The following is a 27,572-nucleotide window of genomic DNA, read 5'->3' as shown; positions in this document are numbered from 1 at the left end:
GTGGACCTGTTGGGCCGAAGGGCCTGTTTCCATACTGTGGGGTATCTAATCTAACTCATTATTAGTTCATCAGAACTCTGTAGAAATAACAAAAAACGCTGCATGCATGCGCCTATCCTGTGGATTATGGGCTCTCTTCTATGAAGGTGCAGCAATTGATTTGGAGAACTGCCCATGGAAATTCATTCCTCAGTTCTTTGTAAGAAATGCGAATGTTGGGATTCCTGTTTTGAAACAGCTTTGACATCAATGCCGTCTCTTTGAAAGAGGCCTCAAAGGTGAAAATCCCTCATCAAAATAAGAGCATCTGATAATGTGACTCTTACTTGGAAAGAAGAAAGCTCTGCCAGTCCTAAATCCTTCTTAGATATCTACACTCCTACAGCTGCATAAGATCTAACCTCTGGAATTACCTCCTTAACTGTCTGAACCTCCTTGATCTCCTTAATGCTTTAACTTGCACCATAAAGCCTATCTCTGAGCAAAGGTTTAGTTATCGGGCCTAACATTGCCTTATAGGGCACGGTAGCAAACTCTGATTGATAATGTTCCAGTGAAAAGCCAGCGATCTTTTTTGTGCATTAAAAATGGCATATAAAATCATACTGGTGATGCTGTAGACTTTCTCTTCAGCACCAGTAGACCCAATAAACTTCTCAAAATGATTTTTTTTCTATTGCATTGCAACTTGAAAGTTAGATGCATTTTTCTTTTAATATACTGAGTTGCCACACAGCGCCTATAAACTGGTTTATATCATTTCATTGCAGCTTGAAAATTATATTCAGGACAGCGTGAAGACTGAGATTGTGGAGATCCAGCGAAATGCGGTGCAGAACCAGACTGCAGCCATGTTGGAAATAGGAACTAATCTCCTGACTCAAACTGCAGAACAAACTCGCAAGCTCACTGATGTGGAAACACAGGTAATCCATTCACTTATCCAAGTAGCATTAATGAGATACAGTCACCTTCTCGCAATAATCTGTTTTTCAAAGCTAATTGCCTGGCAAACATTCACGTATTTTTTGCAAAAGAGTTAGCTGAATTTGGAGAAAGAACAAATTATTCCCTAACTTGAATTGGAGCAGGTTTTTAGCCCAGTTTGGATTTTGCTGCTGTTCTTGCATTGAATCTGCAGCTGTTTTGAACATAGGTATCTTTATTTGAAGTCTCCCAACCAAAGCATCCATTGCAAGATGCCCAGATCTAGGTTATAAAATGGAAAAGATTTGCATTGCAGATCTCATTACAGCATATTCCTTCCTGCAATTACTCCTTGTGTAACACACACTGACTACTATTTATTTTGAGTGAAAGACTGTTCATTTTCTATTGCCTCCAGTTCACACAACAATTTATTTAATGTGAAACATACTCCAAGTGAATATTTACCTTCTGTGTAACACCATTAATTTGCTGAGTTCTGCACTTCTAACTGCCATTTATCTTTTCAGGAAACTCCCATTTACTTTCCATGTTACGTACTCACAACTAATTATAGTCGTCCGTTAGATTAATGGTTTTTCTGCTTTTCATTTTTGCATATGTTAAAGAATCTTCGGGTTACACAATCTGAAACCTCCTCAGAACCGTGTCTTTCTAAACGATCATGGAGTGAAGTATGTTATTATGTATAGAGGCCCCATACATGGCACTGCCAAAGAAAAATGGGTCACAATTACATTTGTTTACACTCAAGGAATTCTGTTTAATTTTTATCTGCGTCAGATAGATCAATGCTGAAAGATGTTGGTTCAATTAATATCGGGAAATAAGAGAAATGTATCAAAATGATTCTATGGACAAAGTGTAAGTTTTATCTGAAATGAAACACACTAACTTGAGAGAATCTGGTTGATAGAGGAGAACCCATTGAGAGTGGGGAGTAGACTGGGAATCTTAGGCTGGCATAGCACTACAAGAAGCAGGAGCAAAAGTTCAAAGGGCTTTAAGGGGCACAAGAAAGGGCATTCCACCTGCTTTTATCCTTCAGTAAATACCACTGAAACAAAGAAAATAAATGTTAAGATTATATGTTGCATACTTCCAGCTAATTATAGTCATTGGTTATGGAGTCCAATTGTACCTAACCTATTTGCTGTATATTTGCCTACAAGGCAGCTTTAACTATATTGCATTGGCTGAAGTAAATTCAGGTCATAAAATGCAGAATCAACAGTAAATCCTTCCATCGTCAGATGAATGTAAAACTTTTCTATGCAAAATTAGATGGGGAAAAGTGGCACTTAGGCCACAGTAGCAAATGAGAGTTCTGATAACGGACACTGCAGTGTCACCCATTATAAAGAATGTAAGCAGTTATTGGTCTTGACATTGTCAGGGATGGGTCCTCAGAGATCAAAGTAAGGAAACCTGAGAATCCAGGAAGTATAATCCCACAAACCACATTACTGTTATGATAGGATAATCTCTGGGAAGTAAGTGTGATTGACAATTCAGGCTTCCAGTTCAGGCAGCATGGTGGCTCAGTGGTTTGCACTGCTGCCTTACAGTGTCCGGAACCCAGGTTTAATTCCAGTCTTGGGTGACTGCCTTGGGTGCCCTTGTGGAGTTTACACATCCTCCCTGTGTCTGCTTGGTTTTCTCTGGATGCTACGGTTTCCTCCCACAGTCAAAGATGTGCAGGTTAGAACATAAAATATAGAAAAGTACAGCACAGAATAGGCCCTTTGGCCCATGATGTTGTGCCAAGCTTTAGTCCTAACGTTAAATATAGTAACTTAACCCACGTACCCCTCAACTCACTGCTATCCAAGTGCATGTCTTGCAGTTGCTTAAATGTCCCCAATGACTCTGCTTCCACCACCATAGCTGCAACGCATTCCATACATTCACAACTCTCTGCGTAAAGAACCTACTTTTGATGTCTCCTTTATACCTTCCTCCTAATATCTTCAAACTATGACTCCTCGTACCAGTCAATCCTGCCCTGGGGAAATGTCTCTGGCTATTGACACTATCTATTCCACTCATTATTTTATACACCTTGATCGGGTCTCCTCTCTTCCTCTTTCTCTCCAGAGAGAAAAGTCCGAGCTTATTTAACCTTTCCTCATAACGCAAGCCATCCAGTCCAGGCAGCATCATGCTAAACCTTCTTTGCACCCTCTCCAAAGCCTCAGTATCTTTCCTATAGTAGGGCAACCAGAACTGGACACAATATTCCAAGTGTGGTCTCACCAGGAACTTGTAGAGCTGCAGCAAAACCTTGTGGCTCTTAAACCCGATCCTCCTGTTAATGAAAGCCAAAACACCATATGCTTTCTTAACAACCCTATCCTCTTGGGTGGCAACTTTGAGGGATCTATGTACTTGCACACCCAGATCACTCTGTTCCTCCACACTGCCAAGAATCCTGTCTTTAATCCTATATTCAACATTCAAGTTCAACCTTCCAAAATGCATCACTTTGCATTTATCCAGGTTGAACTCCATCTGCCATTTCTCAGCTCAGCTTTGCATCCTGTCTATGTCACACTGCAGCCTGCAGTAGCCCTCTATATTATCAGCGACACCTCCAACCTTTGTGTCATCTGCAAATTTACTAACCCACCTCTCAACCTCCTCATCCAAGTCATTTATAAAAACTAAAAAGAGCAGAGCCCCAAGAATAGAGCCCTGCAGGACCCCACTCAACACTGACCTCCAGGCAGAATACTTTCCATCTACAACTACTCTCTGCCTTCTGTCAGCCAGCGAATTCTGAATCTAAACAGTCAAATCTCCCTGTATCCCACACCTCCTGACTTTATGAATGAACCTATCATGGGGAACCTTATCAAATGCCTTGCTGAAGTCCACATACATCACATCGACTGCTCGACTGTCATCGACCTGTCTTGACACATCCTCAAAGAACTCAATAAGATTTGTGAGGCATAACCTGCCCCTCACAAAGCCATGCTGACAGCCTTTTATCACACTATGCTTTGCCAAATAACCATAAATCCTATCCCTCATAATTCTTTCCAAAACCTTGCTGACTACAGACGTAAGACTGACTGGTCTGTAATTGCCAGGGATTTCCCTATTACCCTTCTTTAAAAGAGGAACAACATTTGCCTCCTTCAAATGCTCCAGTATGACTCCTGTGGAGAGTGAAGAGGCAAATATCCTCATCAGTGGCTTAGCAACCTCCTTTCTCACTTCCCGGAGCAGCCTAGGATAAATCTGGTCTGGCCCTGGAGACTTATCAATCTTAATGTTTTCCAAAATTTCTAGCACATCAACTTCATCAATCTTGATCTGGTCAAGACTATATCCCAGCTCCTCTAAGTTTTCATTTACAACAAGTTCCCTTTCCTTGGTGAAAACTGAAGCAAAAAACTCATTTAGGGTTTCCCCTATCTGCTCAGACTCCATGCACAAGTTCCCTCCACTATCCCTGATCGGCCCTACCTTCTCCCTGATCAGGTTAGGTGGTTTGGCCATGATAAATAGCCCACAGAGCCAAGCGATGTGTAGGTTTGGTAGATTAGTCATGGGAAATGCAGAGTTACAAGGATAGGGTAGTACGGATGAGTCTGAGTGTGATGCTGTTTGGAAAGTGTGGCTTTACAAGCTGACTGTGTAGCAACTTAACGGTGGATATAGTCCCCAATTTAGATGGAAGGGGGATTCAATTTAGGAGTCGGGGTTGTGTCCAATCGCAGGTTAAGTGTTAGTGACCAGAATGAAACATTCCTGCTCCAGATAGCCCAAAATAAGACATTTACCTTCTCAACAAAACAGCTCTCACCTCACTTGAGCTGCCAGGTTAGTGGTGAGGAGAGGTCAGTGAAAAAAGTTCCAGAAGACTCTCTGAATGTCCAGCAAGTTCATGGGCTCAGTCTTACAGTTGAAACAGAATTTAGAGGCTGTTTCAATACTATCGTCAATAAATCGATCAGCCAAATCGATCAGACTGTGGCTTTGGCATACTGCACGTCACCAGGAAACACTTGGGTTACTGTGGAAAGAAGTACATTTCTATGCACGTTGTTTTCTGGAGCTATGGATAGTGATTGTGGAGGCTCGAATCTTTTTTCTATCACTTGGCTGACCATCTGTCCCATTGTTACTGCCTGTCCTTGGCTGATCATCTGGCCCATCCTTAATGCCTGTCCTTGGCTGCTCATCTGTCCCATTGTTACTGCCTGTCCTTGGCTGCTCATCTGTCCCATAGTTACTGCCTGTCCTTGGCTGAACATCTATCCCATTGTTACTGCCTGTCCTTGGCTGACCATCTGTCACATTGTTACTGCCTGTCCTTGGCTGCTTATCTATCCCATTGTTACTGCCTGTCCTTAGCTGAACAGCTGTCCCATTGTTACTACCTGTCCTTGGCTGACCACCTGTGCCATTGTTATTGCCTGTCCTTGACTGATCATCTGTCCCATCCTGAATGCCTGTCCTTGGCTGCTCATCTGCCCCATTGTTACTGCCTGTCCTTGGTTGCTTATCTGTCCCATTATTACTGCCTGTCCTTGGCTGATCATCTGTCCCATCCTGAATGCCTGTCCTTGGCTGCTCATCTGTCCCATTGTTACTGCCTGTCCTTGACTGATCATCTGTCCCATTGTTACTGTCTGTCCTTAGCTGATCATCTGACCTATTGTTACTGCCTGTCCTTGGCTGATCCTCTGTCCCATCCTTAATGACTGTCCTTGGCTGACCATCCGTCCCATTGTTACTGCCTGTCCTTGGCTGATCCTCTGTCCCATCCTTAATGCCTTGGCTGACCATCTGTCCCATTGTTACTGCCTATCCTTGGCTGATCATCTGTCCCATTGTTACTGCCAGCCCTTGGCTGACCATCTGTCCCATTGTTATTGCCTGTCCTTGGCTGACCATCTGTCCCATTGTTACTGCTGTCCTTGGCTGATCCTCTGTCCCATCCTTAGTGCCTGTCCTTGGCTGACCATCTGTCCCATTGTTACTGCCTGTCCTTGGCTGATCATTTGTCCCATTGTTACTGCCTCTCCTTGGCTGATCCTCTGTCCCATTGTTACTGCCTGTCCTTGGCTGACCACCTGTGCCATTGTTATTGCCTGTCCTTGACTGATCATCTGTCCCATCCTGAATGCCTGTCCTTGGCTGATCATCTGTCCCATTGTTACTGCCTGTCCTTGGCTGATCATCTGTAGTATCCTTAATGCCTGTCCTTGGCTGATTATCTATCCCATTGTTGCTGCCTGTTCTTGGCTGACCATCTGTCCCATTGTTACTGCCTGTCCTTGGCTGATCATCTGTCCCATTGTTACTGCCTGTCCTTGGTTTGTGCGAGAAGGAGTTACAGTTTGATTCTAAATCTGGTTGGTCATCAAGTACACGGTGGTACTTGAACCCTGAGGTACTGACTCAGAAGCAGGATCGTTACCCACAGCACTATAGGCCTCCCTTCCCCAACCCCCACCCACCTCGCTATTGTCATATCTATAACTGAAGTTAATAAGATGCTCCTTGCTGCATTATAATGGTGCATTAGAATGTCCAATCCATTTCATGGGGTTGCATTGGCTGCATCTTCTCTGGCTTCCGATGTCCCATTTACAAAATGACTGAGTTGAGTTTGGGTTTGAGATTTTCACATTTTTTTTACATCTGATCTAAACCCAAACTAACCCCTTTGGGAACGAAGATTGAACACATTTTTCTTTTAATGCAGTCTCACAATTGTGAGACAAAATCCAGAAATAAAACCTAGGTCCATGACAGCTGCAAACATTAGCTAAATTCTTCAAATGCCCAGAATAGCAACATTTGAATTTCAATTGCTGCAGGGCATTGGGATCCTGGAGAAATTCTAGTGCCTGCACAAGCTTTGGGATTACCCAGGAAGTTTAAACTTTGAATTAGGTTGATTTTCACTGCTTTGAACCCTCTGCAAAAATCTCCAGAATTAACCTCAGCATCAGAGACTGGCCCAGATATGCAGAACTCACATGGATACTACTCAGAGAATGTTAGGTTGCTTGATACTTGTTCTAATTTAGTAATTAGGTAGCACAGGGGAGGCAGCAGCCCAGTGCTATTACCATTGGCCTGTTAATCCAGAAACCTGGTAATGTTCTGGGGACCTGGATTTGAATCCAATAAAAGTCTGGAATTAAGACTCTAATGATAATTGTTATGACACGGTGGCAAGCCCTTCTGCTAATTAAACCAAGCACACAGAAAAGCTCACCCTGCCTCGTAATCTGTTAAAGTATGAGTGACAGAGAACTGCCCAAAATAACAGCTTTATTCTTTAACTGCAAAAGAGAACATTAAACAACTATTTACAACTGTAAGCCTCCTTTCCCTTAAAGGTTTGTTATCTACCTCCCACTCTATAACAATATACTAATCCAATAAAGCCCCTGTTAAATTTACAGCAAATCAATTTTCAAAGCCAGACAGTGGTGTCGATCTTCCTCTGTTCGTGGACTCCCTGGTTCGTCTTTGGTCTTCTGCTGCAAAGATGTTCCGTATGGAAAAGGTACCTTTTAGAGTGAGGGTTTACAGACAGTCTGCCGATGGCAGAAGGTGCTCTTTTTCTCACTAATATGTTAAGACATTTTGAGATCAAGGAAGAAGTGGTGTTGGATTTCTTGAAGAGCATTAGCGTGGATAAGTCCTCAGGGCCCAATGGTATCTACCCCATATTATTGAGAGAGACAAGAGAGGAGATTGCTGGGGCCTTGATCAAGATCTTTTCATTCTCACTCGACACTGGAGAGGTCCTGGAATGTTGCTCCCCTGTTCAGGAAGGGAAATAGAGATAATCCTGGAAACTATAGACCACTGAATCTCACATTGATGGTTGGGAAGCTGTTGAAGAGAATTCTTAGGGATAGGATTCACATACATTTGGAAAAGCATGGCCTAATCATGGAAAATCAGTATGGCTTTGCGCAAGGCAGGTCGTGTCTTACTAACTTAATTGAATTTTTCGAGGAGTTGACGAAGGTGATCGATAAGGGTAGAGCAGTGCAAGTTGTCTACATGGATTACAGTAAGGCTTTTGAAAAGGTTCCTCAATTTAGGCTCATTCAGAAACTTAAGATGCATGGGATCCATAGTGACTTGGCTACTTGGATTCAGAATTGGCTTGCCCGTAGAATACAGGTAGCGGTGGAAGGTTGTTTTTCAGGTAGGAGGTCCGTGACCAGTGGTGTTCCTCAGTGATCATACTGGGACCCCTGCCATTTGTGAGATGACTCGGGTGAAAATGTAGAGGGGTGTGTTAGTAAATTTGCAGACAATACAAAGATTGGTTGAGTTGTGGATACTGTAGAAGGTTGTCAAAGGATACAGTGGGATATAGATCACATACAGATATTGGTGGAGAAATGGCAGATGGAGTTTAATCCGAGTGAGTGGGAGATGCTGCTCTTTGGGAAATCAAATGTTAAGGAAAAATATACAGTTAATAGCAGGACCCTGAACAGCATTGATGTACAGAGAGATCTTGGAGCAGCATGGTGGCTCAGTGGTTAGCAGTGCTGCTTCACAATGCAGGCACCTGGGTTCAATTCCAACCTCGGGCGACTGTGCGGAGTTTGCACATTCTTTCCATGTCCACATGGGTTTCCTCTGGGTGCTCTGGTTTCCTCCCACAGTCTGTAGATGTGCAGGTTGGGTGAATTGGACGTGCTAAATTACCCATAGTGTTAGATGCATTAGTCAGGGGTAAATATAGGGTCGGGGAATGGGTCTGGGTGTGTAACTCTTCAGAGAGTCGGTGTGGACATATTGGGCCAAATGGCCAGTTTCCATACTGTAGGGAATCTAATCTGATCTAATCTTAGGTGCACTAATCAGGGGAAATGCAATGTAATAGGATAGGGGAATGGGTTGGGGTGGGTTGCTCTTCGGAGGATTGGTGTGGACTTGTTGGGCCTAATGGACTGTTTCTGCACTGTAGGCATTCTGTGATGAAGTCTATAGCTCCTTGAAAGTGGCCACTCAAGTAGATAAGGTGGTGAAAAAGGTATATGGCATGCATTAGTTGGGAAATTCAGAACACGAGTCAGGATGTCACATTGCAGCTTAGTTAGGCTGCACTTAGAGTATTATGTTCAATTCTAGTTGCCACCATACAGGAAGGATGTGGAGGCTTTGGAGAGTATGCAGAAGAGGTTTACTAGGATGCTGCCTGGAGTAAAGGGTATAAGCAAAAAGGAAAGGCTAGAAAAACCCAAGTTGTTTTCTCTGGAGCAGCTGAGGCTGAGGGGAGACGTGGTAGAAATCTGTAAAATTATGAGATGCAGAGATAGGGTTGGCGGTCAGAATCCTATTCCCAGAGTTGGAAGATCAGATACGAGGGGCCATGCATTTAAGGTAAGAGAGGGAAAGTTCAAAGGAGATGTGAGGGGCAAATTTTTAACACAGAGTGGTTGCGTGTGGAATGCACGACAGGGCTGGTGATGGAGGCAGATACAATAGGGGTTTTGAAGGGACTTCTAGATAAGCTCATAATAGACAAAGAATGGAAGGACTGAGAGTGTGATGCTGGAAAAGCCCTTCATCAGGCTCTGGCCAGAAACATCGATTCTCCTGCTCCTCAGATGCAGCCTGACCTGCTGTGCTTTCCAGCAACACACTCTCGATTCTGATCTCCAGCATCTGCAGTCCTCACTGTCTCCAATGAATGGAGGGATATGGATCAAGGACAGGCAGAAGGGAATGGTTTAAGTTGGTGTCATGTTCCGTTACAACATCATGTGCTATACTTTTCCATGTCCTAAAGTAAAATAAGAATTTGTCTATATTCAGCATTTATGGCAGGTTTCCAGGTTAAACTGCTTGACAACTCAAAGTTTAGCAAGTGCTGGCTCCAATGCTAACTGTTCCTTTCCATTATCGAGAATAACTTGACTTATTTTTAAGGTTCTGAATCAAACATCACGGCTTGAAATCCAGCTGCTGGAGAATTCGCTTTCAACAAACAAACTGGAGAAACAAATCATGGTGCAGACACAGGAAATTACTAAACTCCATGAAAAGAACAGGTGCGTTTCAATGCAGCTGGTATTGTCACTGAAGCTGCTAAAGACTCAAACTGTGAGACAAGTTGAAACATCCTGTTGAAATGGGCAGATGTAAAGAGCTCCCGAATGTATTCATCAGAGCTCAGTGCTACCTATGATTCCAAAATCAAACAGAACTTGTGGCGCTGTTAAAGCTTACTGGGATTGCATGCTGGAAATGAAGTCTCACTAATCCCAGACTCATTGCAAAAGATAAAGGTTTTATGGAGGTACACAGAAATCCTCATTTTATCTGTCCTTTAAACACAGATTGGCAGGAAGAGTGGATTAGGTTTCTACACTTAGAAGCACCATTTGTTATTACAAAACAAAAGATTCTAATGACAGGTAGACACTTATAAATTGTCCACAGATAATTTTACTCATTAAAAACTCAAAACACCCCCCTACACTGCGACTCCCCTACACAAACGTTTGTTCTTTCTTAGAAAATAGATGACAGGTTTAGATAGAGGATCTGGATTCATGAAGGGTTAGAGTATCAAAGGGCCTGTTCCTGTGCTGTAATTTTCTTTGTTTTTGCTCTTCGTTCTGGACAGACATATAAACAGACATGAAAAAAACACCCAATGTTTGATGGATGGAGAGAAAGACTGGGGAGGCAGGTCAATGGTCCCTTTCACTGAAATGATACTTTTTGGTCATTACGACTTGGTGCTCATCAACCTTCCATCTCCAGGTCCTTATAATCGCTTGTAGGAGTCACAGGGAGTCACACTAAGAAAGGCTTGAGGGTTTAATGCCTCAGCTTAAAGCAATTGATGGAGGGAAACAAAGGTGTATTTTTATTGTAGAGAGAAAGACAACTCCTTCTTTGTCAATGGTCTGATGATTACAAACATTCATACCCACAAGCCTTTCAGCTACTTGAGACCCAATTACATGATTGTTGGCGGGAAGAATTGTCACATCATCTGGTCACCGTTCCCCAATCAGCTATTTGTTCTCAGTTGAATCTATGTTCACTTCTAGCACTTGATTCCAGCTCATCTGCAATTAGACTTATCCCAACTGCTTGAAGAAACAACACTGTAAACGAAACAGACAATGAGTGTCAGGAAACTTGTTCTTAAAAAGTGCAGCCACAGTCCATGGTTATTAAAACAGTACATTCCCTATTTTAGGCCACAATGAAAAATACAGAGAAGTAGAAATATTCACAATACAGTGAGACAGGCTGAGTGACAAATGCACAATGTCTGAAAGGTAGTGCCGACTGCTCTCCAACCCCAGTTCCACCTCAGACCCATAACAATGATAAGACTTATCAGTCCACCCAGTGGAGTCCGTTCCATGCCGTTACAGAAGATTCTATCACAACAGTGGGGAAACATAAATGTGAGACCTCCTCTCCCCAACATCGTTGAATGCTTGGTTCGTTGTAACTTTCAAGACTGAGATCAATAATGTTTTGTTTGATATTGTGTAAAGCAGAAGAATTAAAGAACAGCAAATGGTGTTGAGGAGTAGGTATAGATAGGATAGATCAAGTGAATCCTTAGCGTATAAAGGCAATAGGAGTATACTTAAGATGGAAATCAGAACGGCAGAAAGGGGATATGTGATAGCTTTGGTAAATAGAGTTAAGGAGCATCCAAAGAGTTTTTACAAATACATTAAGGACAAAAGGGTAACTAGGGAGAGAATAGGGCCCCTCAAAGATCAGCAAGGCCGCCTTTGTGTGAAGCCGCAGGAGCTGGGGGACATACTAGACAGGTATTTTGCATCTGTGTTTACTGTGGAAAAGGACATGGAAGATATAGAATATAGGGAAATAAATGGTGACATCTTGAAAAATGTCCATATTACAGAGAAGGAACTGTTGGATGTCTTGAAACACATAAAAGTGGATAAATCCTCTGAACCTGATCAGGTGTATTAGAGAACTCTGTGGGAAACTAGGGAAGTGATTGCTGGGCCCCTTGCAGAGATATTTGTATCATTGATAGTCACAGGTGAGGTGCCGGAAGACTGGAGGTTGGCTAACGTGATGCCAATGTTTAAGAAGGGTGGTAAGGACAAGCCAGGGAACTATAGATCAGTGAGCCTGATATCGGTGGTGGGCAAGTTGTTGGAGGGAATCCTGAGGGACCCGATGTACATGTATTTGGAAAGGCAACGACTGATTATTGATAGTCAACATGGCTTTGTGCATGGGAAATCATATCTCACTGAGTGATTGAGATTTTTGAAGAAGTGACAAAGAGGATTGATGAGGGCAGAGTGGTAGAAATGATTTGTATGGACTTCAGTAAAGTGTTCGGCAAGGTTCCCCATGGGAGACTGGTTAGCAAGGTTAGATCTCATGGAATACAGGAAGAACTAGCCAGTTGGATACAGAACTAGCTCAAAGGTAGAAGACAGAGGGTGGTGGTGGAGGGTTGTTTTTCAGACTGGAGCCCTGTGGTCAGTGGAGTGCCACAAGGATCGGTGCTAGATCCACTACTTTTTGTCATTTACATTAATGATTTGGATGTGAGCATAAGAGGTATAGTTCGTAGGTTTGCCAATAACATCAAAATTGGAGGTGTTGTGGAAAGTGAAGAAGCTTATCTCAGATTACAACAGGATCTTGATCAGATGGGCCAATGGGCTGCGATGCAGCAGATGGAGTTTAATTTAGGTAAATGTGAGGTGCTGCATTTTGGGAAAGCAAATCTTAGCAGGACTTAGACACTTAATAGTAACATCCTAGGGAGTGTTACTGAACAAAGAGACCTTGGAGTGCAGGTTCATAGGTCTTTGAAAGTAGAGTCACAGGTAGATAGGATAGTGCAGAAGGCATTTGGTAAGCTTTCCTTTATTTGTCAGAGTATTGAGTACAGGATTTGTGAGTATAGGACAGTGGTTAGGCCTCTTTTAGAATATTGCATGCAATTCTGCTCCCCTTCCTATTGGAACAATGTTGTGAAACTTGAAAGGGTTCAGAAAAAAATTACAAGGATGTTGCCAGGGTTGGAGGTTTTGAGCTATTGGAAGAGGTTGAATAGGCTGGGACTGTTTTCCCTGGTGCATCGGAGGCTGAGGGGTGACCTTATAGAGGTTTATAAAATCATGAAGGACATGGTTAGGGTAAATAGACAAGGTCTATTCCCTGCGATGAGGGAGTCCAGAACTAGAGTGCATAGGTTTAGAGTGAGAGAGGAAAGACATAAAAGAGAACTAAGGGGCAACTTTTTCACACAGAGAGTGGTACATGGATGGAATGGGCTGCCAGAGGAAGTGGTGGAGGCTGGTACAGTTGCAACATTTAAAAGGCATCAGGATGAGTATATGAATTAGAAGGGTTTGGAGGGATATGGGCTGGGTGCTGGCTAGATTGGGTTAGGATAGCTGGTCGGCATGGACTGAAGGGTCTATTACCGTGCTGTACATCTCTATGACTCTATGACTCTAATAGATCGAACTTTCTCATGAAATGACAGAAGAGACATGATGGCTGAATGGCCTGCACCTGTTTCCATATTCCTATCCCAATCATGATTTATATATCCTTCCGATGCAACAGAATCTGTTCATGGCTGGCTGATTATTTAAGAAGCCTTTGCCTTTCCAAAAGAGAAAACATTGTTCAGAGCAGTTCACTGTGTCAAGAACTGTGACTCTTGAAGTATTTTAATTCAAGAAATAAATGATGGATTCATCTCACTGCTCTAGACCCCATATACAACCATAATATTTCTGAGAATTCTTAGTGACTGCTTCAAGTGCTTCACTGAATTGATAATTAAAGTGTTTGGAGTTTATGCGACTTGACTGCACGAAATAAGTGCATGAGAAATTGGTTGATTCAGTACTTGCTTCAGCCTGGGTTGCATGATTCTAGTGTCTCTTTGAAATGAACTTATTGTAATGAAAAACTGCTGATTTTTTTTGTTTGCTCCTTGAGACCTCCTTTGTTTAAATGATGCTTGCATATTCATTTTACAAAGAAAAACACCAGTAGGAAGTTATTGCTCTGCAGCTGGATAACATCGTTTAGATGGCAGTGATAAACTGTCTTGTTTTCTTTTCTGTGGTTTTGCAAACACTGACGTCTACTTCCTGGACAACATGCTTGTAACTCTGCACAACACAAGCACAGGGTATGCTCTCTCCTTCGTCATTCAGTCAAGTCAAAATTCACCTCATCTTAAATTAGGTGATCTCTTGTTCTAGACTTAACGTGGCTTTGAAATCTCATATGTCGTGGGGGGTGAGATGGAAACTAGCATGCATTGAAAATCGCCTTGCCAGAGGGATTACTGCACCCCAATACCTCCACAGCACAAGGCAATTTCCTAAAGGCATGGGGTGAGGCAGATATTGAGTGATTGGAATGTGACAGGGGAGCTGCGCACAAATGCTTGCCTCTTGTGCTTACAATTAAACTTGCAACAACAAGCCTGGGAGGAGCAGTTCAAATTTTCAATTGATAGGCAAGTGAAACATGTAGTGCCTGGGATGTGACAATGTGCAACTGTCATAGGTACAGAAGCGAGTTGTGGTGTTGAATAGGTACATAGATCAGCTTGTTTCTGACTTGGAGAATGCTGCTAAGCTTCTTAACCAGTGGCACAGATTTGTCATCACCAATAGTGAGCAGGTTTTATTTGTGAACATTGAATAGTGCGATCCTGAGAGTCTCATGAACCTGCTGGCATCATTTGGAAAGGTCGCTAAGGGAAATCCTTGTGAATGAATGAATTAATTAATTAATTAGTTAATTAATTAGTAACGGCTGAACGAGATGAAATGGGATTGGTTTACTCTGACATCAGACAGAGTAGTACAGAGAGACATTAGCAGATGCAAGCTTCCTGCTGAGTCGGAGAAACATGGAAATAGGTGAGGGATTGCAAAGGGAAGAAGGTGTTACTGAGACCTTCCTGCATGTTTTACCCACAAGTCAGCAATCTGCAGATGAACAGATGCTATTTGAGACAACGATAGATCAAAACATACATGTCCAGGAAGTTTATCCTGGACATGTATGTTTTGATCTAGAATAAACTGATGCCTCATAATTCCCATGGCAATTCATGACTCACAGTGGTGAAGATCACCCTGAATTACTATTTAGGTTGATCCAGGGATCAGCTGGAGACCTGAATGCCATTGTGCTTTCAGCAACTCTTCAGGGCATCAGGGAAGTTATGGATGCCTTTTCCAGAGGGCAGGAATTAGATCCATTTTAGGATGGGTGAGTGCAAGTGCAGAGATCTCTGGACTTATTCACTATTCATCGATTTCCTCATGTCAAGTGTCATAATTAATTGTCCCCAAATACCCTAACACACATAGTCATAACCCCAGATCATAAACCTGGATCAGTAGTGATCTGACTGAACTTGAATTGCAACATTGTTTTTTTCTAAAGAAAAGGGGCATACACCCAACAGTTGGTGTCAGCAATAAATTAGCTAGCAGCTGAGAGAGAGAGTGAGAGAGTGTATGAGAGAGAGAGAGAGATGACACGTCAGAGAAGCTTCATAGGGAGAAAATGAACTACAAATTGAAGTTATAATCTCCTGGGTTATCTCAGGCTGTGCACATGATAGTAACAGTGGACAGTAGTTTGGCTGAGAGACATTTTTATGTTTCCTCCCTGCAGGAATACGCAGAGACAGGAGTTAAACTTGAGCTTCAACCCTGGTCTGTGTGTGTTAGTTGCCTAGTGTGTGATGTCCTCATGTGTGTACAATAGTATCGTGCTTTGAGAATTACAGCACTGAGATTAGCCATTTGAAGAGCCTTGTGTAGCCGGTAAAGAGCAAGGAAAATAATATCTCTCACTCTGAGCACTGACAGTCAGCCACTTCTGGAAGGATTCACAGCTGAAAGGATTTCTATCAACCTACAAAGTGAAGAAACATAAAATTAACTATTTAACTACCAACATTCACACTACTGGTAACCTCTACTGCAGTGGCCACAATGTTCAGATACTTGCTTTGCATTAACAAATCAGAGACTGCTCTGTGTTTCCTTAACCTTTATCCTGACAATTCACCTCATATTTCCAGTTGTTCATGTAACTGGGCCTTGTTTGCTATTGCCTATCCTTAATTGACCTTGAGAAGGCATTGTCTTCTTGAGCTGCTGCAGTCTTTGGGATGTAAGTTTTTCCGCAGTATTCTAAGGAAGGGAATTCCTGCCTATTGAACCAGCAATAATGAATGGTATAGTTCAACCTCAAGATAGTATGTGATTTGGAGAGGAGCTTGCAGGTTCATCTATTCTCTTCATTCCTGTTGGTGGTGCAGATTTGGAAGATGCTGTTAACGTAACTTTGGTGATTTGCGGTGAAGCAATGAATGGATGGTACACCTCAGTTATGATTCTGTGTGTCAGTGGTACCTCCCTACTGACTCTTTGAAAGAATGTGAAAGTGGTGATGTAACACCTTCTTCCCTTTGCAATCCCTCACCTATTTCCATGTTTCTCCTACTCAGCAGGAAGCTTGCATCTGCTCAGTTCTTTAGTAGATGCCTTATCAGAACTAATCTCATAGATGAAACCAGTTGTATAGCCACTGCGAGAATCACACAAGAGACCTTCTTGCTCATCTGATGTAAATTGGGTTAGCAAATAATCCTATTCTTCACTGCCTCATATCTTGCCATCTCCCAAACCCTAACACAATGGTGCTTCCACAATTCTTAGTGCTGCCTCCTCCATCAATGTCAACTCAGATTTGTTGGAGCTGATGGGTTGTGTACAAATGGAGCTTGGGTTGGCCACAACTGGCTGGTTTTTCTGTAGACCAGTGACAAATGCCTTCTGCTTGCCAACAAAATATGATTGGTTCTCAGGTAGCTCAACAGCTGTGAACAAATAGTAAGATGTCTACAGATCCTCAACAGCTCAGGAGCTCTCTCTGCAGGAAAAGCTCCTTTAAGCCTGAAGAAAACCAGTTTATTTTTCCTTCAGTGATCGCTCAATTCCATGACTTTTAATTAATAAAACAGTGACATTTGCCATTGTGTGAATTAATCTTGCTTTACCTCTTGGAAATCATTGAAAATATCCAGAGAAAGGAAAGCTAAGGATCAGCATTCTGAGCAGCCCAAGAGCTATCTCAGCAGATCCTGTGAACGGTGACTATTGAATAGCTTTCACAGTTTTCCTTCATCCAAAGCAGCTATTTTTTTTGTTCTGACTGTGTTTGTGTTTAAGTGGGAGTTTAGCAGGGCATTAAGGTTTTGAATAATGGGTTATATGCTAATGGTTCATAATTGTTTGCCTGTAGCTAACATCTAAATGTAAAAACTCGTAATTTTTGTTAAACACAGAAATGTGGTCCATACTTTTAGTCAAACTGGGTCCAAAAACCCAGCAAACTGGGGAATTCTGTGTACATTTTAAAATCTGTAACTGTTGTGGAAATTCTGCAAATAGCGTGGCTTGATCCCAACCCGCTTTCTCAGTGAGGCAAATGACTGACAACAATAAAATGCGTCATCAGGACCTGGAAATGACCCGGTTGTCAGACTCCTAACCCTGAATTGATCTGTTTCCTTTTCTATGATAAACATCTCACAGACCTGCCCGAGGACGTAACTTGCTTTTATAATTTTTAAGTCAATATGTTGAATCCACAACATAGAACACAAACTAATCTCAAATTTGCATGTACCATGATCAAAGTATTAAGAAAATCTGGTGCTGGGAGTGTGGAGGCTTTTAACCCTCAAGTTTGCAAATCATCTCAAAACTAGAAATCTTATACCATCCTGAAATACACCTGTTGCCATGACTGCTGGCAAAATGTGACAAATAAAATTCTCGAATTTTGAACACTTCTAGGAATTATAAAAAATCTTTTCTCATGAATTATCGGTCTAACATCTGCATCCATCTCTCGCAGAATGCACCTGGACAATATACTAACCTTTATTCAATAAAAAGAAAGCACATTGATATTGAACATGACATCTTGTCTTTCAGCTTTCTAGAGAAGAAAGTCTTGGAAATGGAAGGTAAACATGAAGCTGAGCTTCAGTCAATAAAAGCAGAGAAGCTGGAGATGCAGGACCTGTTGGTGAAACAGAGTACACTTATCGGGCAGCTGGAGAAGCAGCTGAATGTAGCCACACAGAACAACAGTGTCCTACAGAGCCAGCAGCTTTTATTAATGGAGACTGTTCACAACCTGCTGAATATGGTTTCCCATGGCAACGGTTAGTGTAAAGATCATGCTGAAATTTCATGCCTGCTGACTGATATGGCGATGTCTTCTTGTGCTTAAGAACAGAATCATGGGGGGACATGAGTTGGTTTTCGCCACAATTTCTGATCCCCCTACTCTCATTACCTTTTACCCAAGCGAAATAAAGATTGAAGACTCCTTATGGAGTCTGTACTTTGTCTGATGTTCAGCTGGTCCAAAAGCCATTAGCTGAGCTGGATAAGGATTTTAGCTATACAGTGGGTTAAACCATGCTGATCATTCATACAATTCTAGCAAAGAGCCAGCAAAGTTACAGCAGGACATATAGCCCATCTCTGCACTTTGATGAGACTGATTGCATGGCCAGATCTCAAGAAATTTAAAATAATGAAGAATGTTTAGCCTCACCCTTGGGTGATCCATAGACAGGGTTGCTCTGCCATCACAGTTGAAGGCAACAGAGGACATATTACACTTAGAAAAAGCAAGGTAACAACATTGTATACAGGAACACTTCTGAGAAGTGAATAAGTAAGACAATACATTGTTCTATGACTTTCATATTTGATCAGGACTCATGTCCCAACACTGAAGATAGAATCCTTATGATGTGTGTTGATATATTCAATCAGAGACCAACAGGAAGAGACACTGAGATACTCTTCATAGAGTAAGAATTGATTAGTTTCCTGAAATAAACCTCTGTTGAGAGTAAGAAAGCAAACTCAAGAACATCTTGCTATTTCTGTATCTCCATTGCCCAAGTCTGGCAGGATCATCTCTGCAGACACTCTTCTTTGACAAATACTCTTGACAAGAACTCTAGAACTGTGACCTCCATACAGTGTTTGACCACATAACATTATATTTATCTCTACTGACTTCAATCCTTCTTTGAAACAGCTCAAAAAATTGGAAATATAAATAAAACTGACCAATTAATGAATTTTACTGGGGTATATCAAGGAATTTTACTTCTCCATGCCAATAATTAACAATAATGATTTCATACAAGTGAAAGCAAAATATTGCAGATGTTGGAATTCTGAACTGTTGTCAGAAAATGCTGGAAATACTCAGCAGGTTTGGCAGCATCTATGGAAAGAGAAACAAACATTCACTTTATAAGTTGTTTATGACTGTTTCAGAAAATATTCATTGTGTTTTCAATATCTCACAGACAGGTATTGTGCATCGTCCATGTAGGAGTGTGAAAGCCAATTATATGTCCTTTGAGAGCTTTGTCTCAGCAAAGATTATAGATTGAACTGAGACCTTCTTGAGCATTTGGATGGTAACTGTTCTGATGAAATTATTGCCTTGTTTGTGATTGCCTAATGAAAACTTGTCAAATACATAACGATAAGGCTCCCGAACCGATGACTTAAGTAAATTGTCCCATTTTCTTGTGTTGCGTGTCAAGAAGATTTGAGTACATGAGTAATGGAGTACTACTTCAATTGTATAGAAGCTTGGTTGGACTACACCTGAAGTATTGTGCACAGTTTTGGTCTCCTTATCTCAGGAAAAATTATAGTCATAGAGGGCATCCACAAAGATTCAGAAGACTTGTTCCCAGAATGGTGGGATTGTTCTATGAAGAGAGATTGGGCAAACTGGGCCTGTTATAAAGATTAAGAAGTGATCTCATTGAACGTCACAAAGTATATAAAGGGATAAACAGGATAGATGCAGGTAAGGGGTTTCACCTAGTTGGGGAAGTAACTCAAAATAAGGATGATGCCACATAGGTTCAAGATGAGGAGGTTTTATTTTTACTCAGACAGTTGTTAATGTTTGGAGCAGATGGTTCCACAAGCTCAGTCCTTGAGAATGTTTAAGCTAGAGATTGATAGTTTTCTGATTACCAGTGGTGTTTAAGATTATGTGGATGGTTTGAGTAAAAGGCATTGAAATGTACAATCCACCACAATCATATTGATGGCGGGACAGGCTTGATGGACTGAATGGGCCATTCTTGTGTTCCTAAGTAGCTTGATCAGTCCTGTTGCTTCTGATCAACTCTTCCAAAGTCAGTACTATAAGAACATAAGACCATGAAACATAAGAACAGAAATTAGGCCATTCAGCCCATTGAGTCTGCTCTGCCATTCAATCATGGCTGATAAGTTTCTCAACCCCATCCTCCGGCATTCTCCCTGTAACCCGTGATCCCCTTCATACTCAATGACCTATATACCTCAGTCTTAAATATACTCAATGACCTGGCTTCAACAGCCTTCTGTGGCAATGAAATCCATAGATTCACCACTCTCTGGCTGAAGAAGTTTCTCCTTATCTCTTTTCTAGAAGGTCTTCCCTTTACTCTAAGGCTGTGCCCTCAGGTACTAGTCTCTCCTACCGATGGAAACATCTTCCCAATCTCCACTCTGTCTAGGCCATTCAGTATTCTGTAGGCTTCAATTCGATTTCCCCTCATCCTCTAAACTCCATTGAATACAAACCCAGAGTCGTCAAATATTCCTCATATATTAAGCTTTTCATTCCTGGACCATTCTCATGAACCTCCTATGAACCCACTCCAGGGCCAATATATTCTTCCTGAGATATTGGGCCCAAAACTGCATACACTATTCCAAATGTGGTCTGACCAGAACCTCAGAAGTATATCCCTTCTTTTATATTCAAGTCCTCTTTGCATTTGTTTTCTTAACTACTGACTAAACCTGCAAGTTTACCTTGACAGAATCCTGAACTAGAACTCCCAAGACTCTTTGCACTTCTGACATCTGAATTTTCTTCCCTTTTTGAAAAAAGTCCATGCCTCTATGCTTCCTAACAAAATGCATGACCTCACAATTTCCCACATTGTACTCCAACTGCCACTTCTTTGCCCACTCTCCTAACCTGTCCAAATCCTTCTGCAGCCTCCCCCCTCCTCAATACTACCTGTCCCTCTATCTATCTTTGTATCATCTGCAAACTTAGCCAGAGTGTCCTCAGTTCCTTCATCTAGATAGCTATTGTATAAAGTGAAAAGTTATGATCCCAACACTGAACCTTGTGGAATACTGCTTGTCAGCGACTGCCATCCTGAGAATGACCCTTTTATCCTCACTCTCTGCTCTCTGCCTGTCATCTAAGCTTCGATCCATGCTAGCACCTTGCCTCTAACACCATAGGCCCTTATCTTACTCAGTAGCTTCCTGTGCAGCACCTTGTCAAAGGCTTTCTTAAAGTCCATGTAGATAACATCCATTGGCTTTCCTTGGTCTATTCTGCTCATTACTTCCTCAAAGAATTATTGAAGAGTTGTCAGGCAAGACCTCCCTTTGATGAAACCTTGCTGACTCTGCCATATTTTACCATACACTTCTAGGTACAGAGGAATCTCGATTATCTGAAGGACACGGGCAGAGAGTATTTTGTTCGGTTAATCGAATGCCAGTTAATCGATGCCGGATAACATAATTAGCCACGCATTGGGACCTTGCGATCTTGTTCGGATAATCTGAGATTAAATTAATCGAATGGTGGATAATGAAGGTTCCTCTGTATTCAGAAGTCTTATTCTTCACAATGGATTCCAAGATCTTAGCTATAACTGAGGTTAGAATAATCAGTCTATAATTTTCAGTCTTTTGCCTTGCTTCTTTTTAAAAGGGATGTCATGTTAGCAATTTTCAGTCCTCTGGGACTCTTCCTGATTCTAACAATTCCTGAAAGATCACCACTAATGCCTCCACCATCTCTTCAGCTATCTCCCTTAGAATTCTGGAGTGTAGTCCATCTGGTCCAGGTTATTTATCCACCTTCAGACCATTCAGTTTTTTTGAACCACCTCCTTGATGATGGCCACCATACTCAGCTCTGCCCATTCACTATCATGAATTTTTGGGATATTAGTCGTGTCTTCCACCGTGAAGGCTGATAAGTAATTATTCAGTTCCACAGCCATTTCCTTGTTCCCTACTTCTGTTTCTCCAGCATCATTTCCCAGTGGCCAAATGTCCACTTTTGCCCCTCTTTTACCCTTTATATATCTACAGAAACTTTTAGACTTCCTTTATACTACTGGCTCGCTTATCCACAGATTTAATCTTCTCCCTCCTTTTACTTGTTGTCCTCTGTTGGTCTTTGTAAGCTTCCTTATCCTTTGGTTTCCCATTGCCTATCGCCACATTATATGCTTTCTCTTTTGCTTTTATGCTATCCCTGTCTTCCCCAGTCAGCCAGGGTTACCTCATCCTCCCTGTACCATGCTTCTTATTCCTCAGGGTGAATCTCTGCTGTGTCTCCTGAATCACTCCCAGAAACTCCTGCCATTGCTGTTCCACTGTCTTTCTTGCTAGACTCCTCTGCTGGGCAAGGAGCTCTACCCAGCTCCTCCCTCATGCCTCTGTAGTTGCCTTTATTCAGCTGTAATACCATTGCCTTGAATTCTATCTTCTCCCTCTCAAATTGCAGAGTAAATTCACTCATATTATGATCACTGTCTCCTCAGGGTTCTGTCACCTTCAACTTCCTTATCAAGTCTGCCTCATTGCATAACACTAAATCCAGTATTGCCTGCTCCCCAGTGGACTCCACCACAAGCTGCTCCAAAAAAGCCATCTCATTGACTTTCCACAAATTCCTTTTCTTACAATCCACTACCAACCTGATTTTCGAAGTCCACCTGCATATTGAAATCCCCCATGATCACTGTAACTTTTCCTTTCCAACACATCTTTTCTATCTCCTGGTGTATCTTGTGCCCTAGCTTCTGACTGCTGTTTGGAGGCCTGTACATAGCTCTAACTATGTTTTTTTCAACTTAGCGGTTCCTCAATTATACCTACACGGATTCTATACCATCTGAACGTACTTCATTTCTTACTATTGATTTAGTTTTATTTCTTGCTAGTAAGGCAACCTCACCCCCTTTGCCCACCTGCCTACCTTTTTGATAGGATGTATATCCGTGAATATTCAGTCCCCAATCCTGATCCTGTTGCAGCCACATCTCCGTGATGCCCACCATGTCATACCTTCCAATTTCAATCTGTGTCACAATCTCATTTCCCTCATTCCTTATACGACATGCATTCAGATATATCAATTTCAGTCCTGTATTAACTGCCCCTTACCTCATTGTCATTCTTTTGGTCCAATGTGCTTGAAGTTTGATTGCTCTCCCATTCTGTACACTCTGTCCTATTTGTGTCTGTGTTGCAGATTTTAATAACCTCTCCTGAGCTCTGCACTCTTATCTCCTCCTTTAATTCAGGTTTGCCAATTTCCCCTATAACTAAACCCTCCCCTCACCCTTATAGTTTGTCAGCCCTAATTATGTGATTTGTGAGGACTCTGGTCCCAGCAGGATTCAGATGAAGACTTTCCCATTGGCACAGGTCCCTTCTTCCCCAGTACTGGTGCCAATGTCCCATGAATTCAAACCTATTTCTCCCACATCAAACTTTGAGCCACCCATTTACCTGCTTAATCTTATTGATCCTGTACCAATTAACTTGTAGCACAGGTAGTCATCCAAAGATTATTGCCTTTTTGCTTCTGCTTTTTAATTTAGCTTCGAGGTGTTCATACTCCCTTCACAGAACCTCTGCTCTAGTTTTATCTATGTCAGTGGTAGCTACGTGGACCACGATCACTGAATGTTTACCCTCCCACTCCAAGTTCCTCTGCACCCCAGATGAAACACCCCGAACTTGAGCAACAAGCAGGCAACACAACCTTCATGACTTTCAATCCTGGTCAAAAAGAATAGTGTCAGTGCCTCTGATTATACTATCATCAATTACAATAACATTTCTCTCACACCACTTGAATGGCTCCCAGCACACAATGCTGAGATCAGTCAGCTCATCCTCCCTGCAGTCCCTATTCCAATCCACACAGGAAGCAAAACTCATGAACCTGTTGGATAAAGACAAATTCAAAACTAATTAAATGAAACAAGGATGGAAGGTCAGGTGATGGATTGTTTCTGCATGATGTGGGAGCTGGTGGACACCATCGTGGTTGCTGAGGCTCCTGCAACTCTATCTCCTGGATCCCTCTACCTCCTGGATCCATCTACCCCATGGATTCCTCTGACTCACAGCCACAACCCTTCTATCCCTGACCCTTGGCCGAATTCAAGTTAGTTAGTCTAAGGGGTGTGACTGTCTCCTGAAATATAGTCAAGATTAGGATGATGTTGAAAAAGCACAGCAGGTCAGACAGCATCCAAGGAGCAGGAAAATCAACATTTCAGGCAAAAGCCCTTCTTTCCTTCTTTCCAGCACCATTCTAATCTTGACTTTGATCTCCAGCTTCTGCAGTACCCACTTTCGCTTCCTGAAACACAGTGTCTGGGTAGCTTTCCCCCTCCCGGATGTGTCGCAATGTTTGAAGCTTAGACTCCAGCTTAATGACTCTGAGTCAGAGTTCATCCAGCAACCAACATTTCCTTCAAATATGGTTACTCAGAACCACGATGGTGTCCACCAGCTCCCACATCATGCAGAAACAATCCATCACCTGACTCTCCATCCTTGTTTTATTTAATTAATTTTGAATTTTTTAAAATTTTTAACTGTTTTTGTAACTATGCTTATGTAAGTTGTCGCCAGTAAATAAGTCGTAACCATAAAATACTACTTCAAAATATGTCCAAATTTCCACTGGGCTCTGGAGAGGGTGCAAGTGAAAAGTCTCAGGTGAGTCGACATAGGCCACTCTCTCAATTGCTGGAAAACAGTGGATGCTATATCTGGTAACAAAAAAAATGCCAACAATAAAAATTCCTTCCCAGGAAACTTAGGGTTTGTTGACTTTTGAAATCTAAAGAGGTTGAGGGAAGCTGCTGGAAGTTGGCTTGACAATCACTTGGGATCAGGAGGTGAGAGATGATGAGTGGGAATCCTGAGAATTACATGCCTTCACTAGCAATGACCCTGAATACCACGAGGGGACAATGAATCATTAATAAGAATATATTAAGGCAACCTGTCCCTTATGCCTAAAATGTTGACTGTTGAGAGATATTCAAAGACAATTCTCACCTGCTGACGGTATTGTGCTCACTTGACCACCATTCGGTCTGTTGCAGGGTTTTTGATTTGACTAATGGTGCAATGCACAATATTGATACTATCCATAATGCTGATAATATGACTTGTCCTTCATTCTGTGCAAGGCAGACCCATGCACAGAAATAAACAGATCGAAATGGATTTTGCATATTTTAGAGTTATAAACAATGTTCATAAATATGTAAATGAGGTCACTTAGACAATAAATGCAAAAAGCACTGGACCTGAAAATTTCCAGCCTTCAAAGAGATTTTTATGAAAAGAAGTGAAAGATGCAAATGTAGTAATTATTTTTTATCACTGTCTTTTTTCCTCTTCTGCAATGTGATCAGCAGTGCAAAATTAAACAAGAGTGTCTGATACAAACAGCTGTGAGCTGCCTTGAGGCACCATACGGGTGATTCCCCACTGGACTCTTGGGCAGTAATTAATATTTAAATCCTGTGTCAAATGTGCCATTTGTGAGCATCAGCAATGGTAGTCCCAAGAGATAATAAACATACAGCAACCTTGTCAGAATTCTTATTGTTATTGTTTATTTTGATAAATAAATGATTGCTCATATGTTAAGTTGCTGCCCTGTTGGGATGTGAACCTATTTCTGCAATTTTATCTATTCTGGTGTTGAAACAGCTTCCAGATGTTGTTTAATCTGAAAAACTGAAGAAAATGACACTTCTGGGCACTTGGTCCATCTTCTGGCCACTTCTCACTGACGTGGCCTTTTCACAAACCAACCATGAGGAATAAACTAGGGAGAGTAGAAAGTAATGTTCCTCCCTTGTTTTAGATTATATGTAATCTAAAAGGAACAGGCCCTCTGTCACTCCTTTCTCCTTAGTAAAACGAGTCTGATTAAATCCCTTTCTTTAAGATGCAATAAGTGGCATTAAAACTGTGAAGTCCTGTTGTTTTTGTTTTTAATTGGATCAAATAAACTGAGGACCTCTATTGTTCTATATCATAGAAATTCCACGGACTGCCAAAGATCAAGTTGCATTTAAAGACTGTGCTGAAGTGTACAAATCAGGATTTATGACAAGTGGAGTCTATACTCTAAATATCATCAACACAACAGAAACAGTGAAGGTAAGGTAAAACAAGTCTCAGCCTCCTTAATAAGTTCTGTTTCTAAAATCATTTTGCTCTTTTGATTTTACAATATCTTTTAAAATCTTTGTTTCTACATCTTCAATTTAGGTAGCACAATTCATAGTCTCAAGCTATGACAAGATGCTTACTGATGAGGTGTGATGTCAGGAAAACTGTGCTCAGTCTCCAAACCACAATGGAATAAGTAACTAGTTCACCTGGCTCCAGAGATTTTGATTATTGGATAAATATTGACCAGGAAAACCAGGAGACTTTTTTTCTGTTAGAATCATGACTATACTTCAGAAATATAGATTTCCCTGCAGAGCACTTTGTGATTCCTGAGGGGCTGAGAAGCATTACATAAATCCAATTTCTTTCTTACTTTAACCTCTCTACTGAAATTCAAAATAGTGACAACTTATCTTTTATGCTCGATATATAGAAGGTGTATATCCTTAACATCACATCTGAAAGATGATCATGTAGCATTCACAAGTCCAGCATTAAAGTTTTAGTCTGGATTATTCACTGAAACCTCTGGAGTAGAATATCTATTACTGAAGGAATGAGGGTATTTTTTCTGTGCCAATATTGACATGGACAGTGTGCCTTGATGATCTATTCAAAATTTTGTTGGAGTACTAGAGGACTGGATCATGAGCTTGTGTCCCTGCTTCCTCACAATAGATCTCATTTCATTCAAAGCATATTGTAGATATGTTGGAGAATGGGAGGTAAACTTAGAGAATGTTAAGATATTGTTCTAGAATGTCTGACACAAGGGTAGAAATAATAGATTTTTTTCAGTTATGTCATCTCAGTTCATCAATGCTAGATGTCCAGCAACATTATGAAGAGAAACTAAGTACAAAAATAGAAATCATATTTAAAAAAAAACTTTGTATGTGTTCTGGGCTGCTATTAATTCTTTTATTTTTCCAGAGGCCAGTGCAGGACTAACAAAATCAATGAGCAGGAAAGGATACTGCAATAATGTAACCTTGGGGCATCTTTGAGAGCTTTGCAAATGCTGTTTTTGTTATCATTTATTAAAATTATGTGGAAGGTAGCTTCAATATTGCACCAGCCACTAATGACAATAATCAATGCATCCACCATAAATGATATTGTAATAGATTGTGCATTATTGTAATGCTGAACTTCAGAATGTTACAGGCTTAATTTTCTGAACAGATCAAGGCATTGCCTTATTGGGAATATTAAGAGTTAGCCAAACTGTACAAATAAATT

The 27,572-nt window shown here is 41.4% G+C and overlaps 1 protein-coding gene across 2 annotated transcripts in view; it reads left to right on the top strand.

Moving 5' to 3' along the window:
* LOC122563725 (angiopoietin-2) overlaps positions 1–27,572 on the top strand; it is a 243,994-nt gene that overhangs the window by 108,302 nt on the left and 108,120 nt on the right. For both annotated transcript variants that reach the window (XM_043717869.2, XM_043717870.2), the window contains 4 exons: positions 771–926; positions 9,877–9,998; positions 17,967–18,199; positions 26,194–26,315. In XM_043717869.2, the coding sequence (XP_043573804.2) occupies positions 771–926; positions 9,877–9,998; positions 17,967–18,199; positions 26,194–26,315 (633 nt within the window). The remainder of the gene's footprint in view (positions 1–770; positions 927–9,876; positions 9,999–17,966; positions 18,200–26,193; positions 26,316–27,572) is intronic.

Source organism: Chiloscyllium plagiosum, unplaced genomic scaffold, assembly GCF_037043375.1.
Source record: "Chiloscyllium plagiosum isolate Xiang-an unplaced genomic scaffold, Cpla_swu_hap1 HiC_scaffold_30, whole genome shotgun sequence".
In the NCBI taxonomy this organism is placed as follows: Eukaryota; Metazoa; Chordata; class Chondrichthyes; order Orectolobiformes; family Hemiscylliidae; genus Chiloscyllium; species Chiloscyllium plagiosum.
Note: the sequence above shows the minus strand (reverse complement) of the source record. Positions and strands in the feature narration are given on the sequence as shown.